At 36.1% G+C, this 7,243-nt stretch overlaps 1 protein-coding gene across 1 annotated transcript; it reads right to left on the bottom strand.

Moving 5' to 3' along the window:
- Window positions 1-1,562: 1,562 nt before the first annotated feature.
- LOC140809347 (kinesin-like protein KIN-13B) lies at window positions 1,563-6,939 on the bottom strand. Its single transcript, XM_073166941.1, has 12 exons — window positions 6,447-6,939; window positions 6,112-6,330; window positions 5,282-5,476; window positions 5,063-5,164; window positions 4,557-4,634; window positions 4,361-4,442; window positions 3,923-4,082; window positions 3,529-3,831; window positions 2,848-3,066; window positions 2,411-2,759; window positions 2,264-2,329; window positions 1,563-2,079 (listed from the first exon to the last, which is right to left on the bottom strand). The coding sequence occupies exons 1-12, from the start codon at window positions 6,606-6,608 to the stop codon at window positions 1,903-1,905; spliced, it is 2,112 nt and encodes a 703-aa protein (XP_073023042.1). The 5' UTR covers window positions 6,609-6,939; the 3' UTR covers window positions 1,563-1,902.
- Between the last annotated feature and the right edge of the window lie 304 nt (window positions 6,940-7,243).

The following is a 7,243-nucleotide window of genomic DNA, read 5'->3' as shown; positions in this document are numbered from 1 at the left end:
GGGTCTTAGGATGTTAATAAATCTCTGGTCTTTGCTCAGTTCGAGTTTGAAGGGTAGTGTGGTCATTTGTTTGCCAAAAAAGGCGAAAACGGGGTTAAAGGAGTCATTCGGTGAGCGAATCGAGCTGTTTTTGAAACGTAAGTCCTAAGATGAAAATTTGCAGCAATTTTCTGAGTATTTTAGGTGTTTTAAAGTTGTGGAGTCGAGTCGCTTTTGTTAGAACAAAGTTCAAGGTCGTCCAGGTAGGTATAGAGGTGAAACGTGGGCGATCGGTTTAAGGAAAAATCGAGGGCGGTTTTCAACTTCTTAAAACAATTCAATATCATGTTAAATCTTATTTATAGAACTTTTAAAGTACATGCATGATTGATATATTCTATTTTCGGAAGTTTTAACATATATGAATGTTTATGCTATTTTAGCAGTCTCGACGACGTATACGAATGATAGAAGTCATTTTTGGAAGTTTTAAAGAATATAGAAATTTATGCACATTTTTATGAAATGATAAAGTAGAAGAAAATATTTTTGAGCAATGTGAATCGATCGTGACATAAAAGTAATAAGGGATCCGTCGAAAACGAGAACGCTGACGTTTCAATGAAAAGGGAGTGAACCGTCGAAAATGCTGATGGGAATCTCAATAATAATGGATTCGTTGAAGAATTGAACAGTGAAGTATTTTATATGATAGTCGGAGGGATCGTCGAAAAAGTGGACGTTGAACCCGGCGGCTAGTATTATGATTTATAGATTGATCAATCGACTGAATGTTGTCACTATCGAGGATCAGACTTCACCTTTAAGCATGATTAGAAAGTTGCATATTTTTTAGGGTTTCACATTTGCACGACAAATCTATTTTTAGTAAACTTAATTTTTACGCATGTGATTGTATAAATATGTACTTGCTATATCAGGTTTGAGCATGCTGAGTTATTAGACTCACTAGGTTTGACTGGCTACAGGAAGGGATTATATTGAGAGAGGCGCTGACGATTGAGTGGATCAAGTCCGACAGTACACTCCCGAGGGTCTTTTACTTTCCATACTACTAGATTTATATTTAATGTTTTTAAGCAAGGTTTGATGATTATTTTATAACGATTTTATGCTTGTTTTGAAGTTGGATTTTTTTGTAGTTATCATGTGTTTTTATGATTAATGGATTTTTTATGTATTTCATATTTTTGGATATTAAAATATTTTATAAATGTGATAGTTTCGAATATTAAAGCAAAAGTTTATTAAAAAAAATTTAGTAATATTTTGAAGTTAAAAAGAGAATAACGTTTCACCATGTATTTCTCATATTGGCAGTGAACCATAATCTCAGTAAGCACATCATTTTGAACTTACAAATTGTAAAACCAAACATTTGCCAATATGCCAAATAATTAAGATAAATAATTTGTTAAACTGTAGAACATTCGAAACACCGCATTTCATTCGCCATGCTACAAATACACCGTACAAAACTGAGTGGGCAGTGATTGGTCCCAACATAATGACTTAAATTTCAGATAATTTAATATTATTTTGTAAATCAACCAAACACCAGATACTAAAGGAAGAGTTTCATTATCAGAAATCACAAAGCTGAAGAGCTTCACAATATCAGATCATTATCATCCGGTCTTCTATAATTTGCTGAATTATAAGCAAATAACAAATATCGAGAGAACCAATCAAAAGGTAAAAGGGAAAAAAACTGGACTGGATATCCGGATAATCATCAAATGACTTAGCAGGAGGTCCCTATTTCAACTCTGAAGCTTAGTATCATATAGGCTCGCAGTTCACAGGCAAAGTTGGGCCAACCAAACACAACAGATGGTACTGGCGTCCTAATCAAGGCGCACCACAACTGACTTCTGCATGCTTCATAATGCCAAACTAAGATTAATAGCCAGATGACACAAGAACATTGTGTTCCTTTAAGTGTTTTTGGAAAAGAGCCAAACGATTCTGTAACTGTAAGATACCCGCAGCTTTCTGAGATAGGATTGTGTTTAATTTGGAGATATAGTCATCCAGTTGATTTCCTGGTTGATCTGCCTCAACCAATAGATTCATCTCCTGAAAACATCAGATACGAGAACAATAACTGTGATGAAGGAAAAATATAGGGAATCTGTCACTAGGTCTTTGACCAAATAGAATAGTCCAATTCCTGTTGAATCTATGACCACAATCCCCTAGCAAGGCAGGAGATGAAAATGAAAAAGATAAATGGTAAATGCATCTACTGACTATAACAGACCTCTCTAACAAGATCCATTGTTTCCTCCACTTGTCTCCTATGAGCACTGACAAGAGTTTCCTCTTCCTAAAAGAATTTCACAGCATGTTGTTACTATCAACATTTAAATTAGATAAAATTTAGTTAAAGCAAATTATTTTTTTTAACCTTCAATAGAGCATCTAGATCATCATCTGAATTTGAAAACGTCATTTCTGATTTAGGTGGCTCCTTCCATTTCACCTGCTGCTCATTAGCTCTCTTTGTTTTATCGTCTGAAGTTGAGAACTTGAGTAACTCAGCTTTCGAGTTCTTCAATGATGGCTTCTCTTGCTCGTAGAAATCTTCTTCATACTCATCCTTTTCAGTTTGTTCAAGCCATGATTTGCCTGCTTCATCTTCTAAAGTTGATGTTGGTGGCATTATTGAAGATAAAGGCTGTATTGTTGACTCCTTCAGATTCGTAGTTGAAGATAAAACATCTCTTTTGGAGTTGCCTTTTGAAAGGCTCTTCACCCTAATATCAAACAAAAGGCATTGTAAGGCCCTAAAAAGGAAGAAATGTTTGTCCCAAAATAAAATGTTAGCACATAAAAGATTTCAACCTGTCTGCATATCGTAACGTATTCAATGTATGTTCACATGATCCTGCATTTGGTGAGATACAGGAAATCATTACAGTGCGAGAATTTCCAACAAATGAATCCCTTAAAACTTCAGTCAATTTACTGCCTCTAAATGGAATGTGGCCTTGATCATTGTCAAGCGCTCTGATACACTCCTTCAATGCAAGCAAACTTTTATTTATCTCAGCCCCTTCCATTCTGCACAATTCGAATTCAGAAAGAAGATAAGATAATAATTAGGAGAGAAAAAAAAGCCAAGGGCGTGATTGGGTTTGTTTTCCCCATCTCCCTCAGCTCCAGAAACAGACGCCAAAAGTTACACTCTTCTCCGAAATATTTTCCTCCTTTTACATTTCCGAACATAATCATTAATTTTAGTTAAACTTTCACCACTCTCTAGAAAAACTCTATCATTCTACTATCCTAAAATTTAATCAATTATATTTTTTGATTTTAAAAATATCACAGACAAAATAAAATTCTCATGTGTGCCAAGTGATTTAATCAATTAATTTTAGTTAAACTTCCACACGTTCATTATCTTTCTTGAGTGGCAAAATTCTCATGTGTGCCAAGTGCAAACATCATAATAAATCTAATCATTTTTAATACTGTTAAAACGTAACTTAATTGACTGATTAAGAAGCAATTTATATATACCTGGTCTGCTTATCATTATCAGTAGTATCTGCACCCCGCTCGCTTCCAGCAAGGTCAATGAAGGAGAGTTTGCCAACAGCCCGAGCAGGTTTGTTTTCACTGCCATCGGCTGACCTCTTAACAGTAAGCTGAAGAATGGCATGTGATCGAGATGATTCTTCATTTGCACCTGTGGTGCCTGTACTTCTTGTTGCATTTCCTCGCTCAATAAGTTCCTTGACTGTTTCCACATCTGATACTCGATACTCTTGCAAGCCAACAATACATACTTGTTGCTTCCCATCCTCTCTCATGCAAAGTTTTCTGCCATGAAAGATGTTGGAAGCATTATTGCAATGAAAGTGATGTATGGCAAAAGCTACTGGCTTAAATGAGAACCAACGAGACAGCTTACTTTCTATCACTGAGCAGGTCAAAGAGTTTTCCTCCATATATCTCAAAGAAACTGACAAATAGTTGAAAGCCTTGGTTCCTGTAAGTGTGATGAATGAGCCTCAAGATATCCCTTACTGCTTTGAGCGGCAGTGGTTTCATTGTATAAGTTTTGCCACTTCCTGATTGGTTTAGATGGTAGTTAAACAAAAGAATTCAGATGGGAGGAAGATAGAAGAGGAAAAGAGAACAGTGTTTCTCCCTGCATGTTTAAGTGCTTCCATTGAAGGAATTTCAGTCATTGCATAAGACCTCAAGAAAGTTGAAACAAAAGTATTAATATGTACAAAGCCGATCTCAATAATCTACATCTTCCAGGATATGGTGAGAAATGAAAACTAGACTAACTACAGTTATCATGTTTACAAACCAATCTGGTGATTTGATGCAAATCAATTACCTGTTTGCCCATAAGCAAAGCAAGTTGCTTTTGTACGTTGGAAAATGATAGGGACAATAGGCTCCACTGTTTCATGGTACACCTACACAAATCAGATACATAATAAATTAAAAACACAAAAATTTAAAAGAAAAAAATGGTGAACAATAAATTAAAGTCATCTCAGTATCAGGTCCAGTTCATGCCCTGGAGTCACCTCATCATTTGAAACTTCTTCATTCAGCACAGCATCAAAGACAAACTCATGTTTCTCCAAATACTCAGTCAAATCAACCTGCAGCACATTTAAATTCAGAACATTAACTGTTTTAACGAAAGGGCTGATTCGATTAAGCTGAATAAACTTAGAACCAGGTCATTTGATTTTTAACATAGAATCCTTATCTGGATGAGTCTTGTCAAATAACACTAGTTGGTGTTCTAGAATTTCCTTGAAAGCAAAAGGACAAATCAAACTGATAAGTCTACAATTGAAAAAACGGTATTTTTCCTACATGAGTGATTAAAGATGATTAACTAAAATGTGGAAACTATTGGGCATATGTAGAAAGAAAAAGATTTCTTGAATAATTTATATTTTATTAACTCAATCTTTGATCATAGTTCAAAAGAGACATAACTCTAATCAAAAGTTTTACAGAAAGTTGAATAGCATCACAGAAATTTAAGAAAACTATAATTGAGGAATACAGAGATACCGACCTTAAGTTTTGTCTCATGGACCACAAGAGAATTTGAAAAGGTTTCTATAATATCATCCTCATTCTTTGCCAATTCCTTTTTGTTTATTGGTCTTTTGCGAACCTGATCATTTAGGAGCAATCGTAAGGCCAGGCTAAGTCGAAAGTTGTATTCGGGCTTTGCTAACACAAAAAACTGAAAAATTGAGAGGCAATTTTGAATAGAGTTGAAAGTACTTACCACCACTTTGATCTTTGCAACACTGCTGGCCTTCAAATTATCAGCTGCAAGGCTTTTCAGAACATTGATCTCTTGCAGGCCCCGAGTTTTGCCAGATTGTTTGTTGTTTCCAAAATATGCATCTGCATCATGGAAGCTTCTTCCTCGTGATATATGATTCATTGAGGGGACATCGTAAAGACCGGGAACTGGCATCTTCCCACAGTGCCACACCCAAAACAGAGAAAAAAAAGAAGAGAATCAGGCAATGTGCCAATGCCTATACAAAGTAAATCGCAATCAGACAAAAAAAAATCAGGATCAAAATCAAATTCAAGAGACCAGAAGAAAACACCAATTATACATCAATCTATACAGCTCAATTAATACTCAAACATGTTGATTGGAAGTTAGTTTTAAGGAAACGCAAGGAATATTAATTGATCCCAAACTGAAAATTAAGGGGACCCACACCAGCCCCCAAAGAGTAAAAGTGTAAAACTAAGATCAGAGAGCACAAAATTTGGCCATCAGACAGGAATGAAACCGTACACAAGACTGGAAAAGGAAGAGAAGCATGAGCAGCAAGGCGCAAGCTATACAATGCCAAGCTAATAAACATTGAAATTTAGCTAGAAAGTTAAAATATTAAGTTACATCACCACATTAGACCAATGTAAGCAGGATAAAACCAAATATCACAGTTCAACACCCAATCACATAATCCACAAACGCATAGCAAGATTGAAGTTGGACATTGTAGCATCCAAAAGCAAATCTAAAATTCCTCCATAACATCCTAAAAAGCAACAGCGAAAAACAAATTTTGACTCCTTAAAGCAGAAGTTTACCTCCGAAAGCAACTCAGTATCGAAAGAATGCAGATCCAAGAGCCCTGGGCTATACTCATTCAACGAAACCGGTTCCTCCCCATTCTTCCTCTGCCTCGGATTCCCCGGAGGCGTCAATGGCTCTGAAAGAAAATCACTTCCCCCGCCGTACGTTCTCTGCCACTGCACACTTCTATACATTCTCGAACCCTGATCCCCTCCATTGTAATACCCAAAATCCTAATTTTCGGATAAACAAAAGGAACCAACAAAATTATCTCAATAATAATCGCGGGTTTTAGAGATTAGAATCATCAGATCTAAATAGAATCACTTTGAGTGACTTTGCAATTCACCTGAATTGGAGGAGGAACTGCATTGTTTGAGGACTGCAGGTGTTGCAGACCAGCTGATTGCAGCCATCGCCCATTCGAGGAAGTCTCGAGAAAGTTGTCGGAGTACTGGCGCAGATGGTGAGCCCCCGTTACACCCGATCTTTGCCTCCCCACAGCATTCATTATCTCTCTCAAGAACAAAAATGGAGGAAAAAGGAAACCCAAGAATCTCTCCTCCTATCGAAAGCTTCGATCGATTGTGAAACTTCAGCCTTATTCCTCACGCCAACAAATCAAAAATCGTAAAAAAAAATTCCTATTGTACAATATGCAATGATTACAGGCAAGTGTGGGAGACTTTTTGTGGACGAACGAATTATGAAGACTGGGTCGAAGAAAAAAATTTGAAATTCAACGGTTCAGATCAATTTAACTCCTTCATTCACTGTAAAAAAGTGGAAACTCACGCAAATTTACCGCAGAAAAGAGAACAAATGGAGTTAATTCTAGGATGGGTTAGAAATTTTGAATTTTGAAGAAGGTGGGGGATGCACACGTGTGAAGGGAGTGGCACGTGTGAAAATGAGTTCGCAGAGTTTTTGTCGTTTTGTTTTTGCATTAGTTCGGATTGGAAAATCCCAACTCCTAACCGGTCGGTCAATTGTCGGTCACAGAACTGATTGTTGGGATCTAGTTCTATCAAATATTTCATTATCTCAATAAAAAAATTTTGTACGTTTCTTCATTAAAAAATCTATTACATTTCAACTTTCAATATTTTAAATAAAAAATATATTACAGTTCATTATATTCAATAA

Source organism: Primulina eburnea, chromosome 13 (assembly GCF_022965805.1).
Source record: "Primulina eburnea isolate SZY01 chromosome 13, ASM2296580v1, whole genome shotgun sequence".
Taxonomy (NCBI): domain Eukaryota; kingdom Viridiplantae; phylum Streptophyta; class Magnoliopsida; order Lamiales; family Gesneriaceae; genus Primulina; species Primulina eburnea.
The sequence above is the reverse complement of the archived record's forward strand: the minus strand, read 5'-3'. Positions and strand labels throughout refer to the sequence as shown.

What these genes read in the sequence shown, in the direction of transcription:
- LOC140809347 (XM_073166941.1), bottom strand. Translation starts at nt 6,608, where the DNA reads ATGAATGCTGTGGGGAGGCAAAGATCGGGTGTAACGGGGGCTCACCAT. An exon ending in GACCTGCTCAGTGATAGAAA is followed by an intron (nt 3,832 to 3,922) that starts GTAAGCTGTCTC and finishes CTTTCATGGCAG; the next exon opens with AAAACTTTGCATGAGAGAGG. An exon ending in ATCTAGATGCTCTATTGAAG is followed by an intron (nt 2,330 to 2,410) that starts GTTAAAAAAAAT and finishes AAATTCTTTTAG; the next exon opens with GAAGAGGAAACTCTTGTCAG.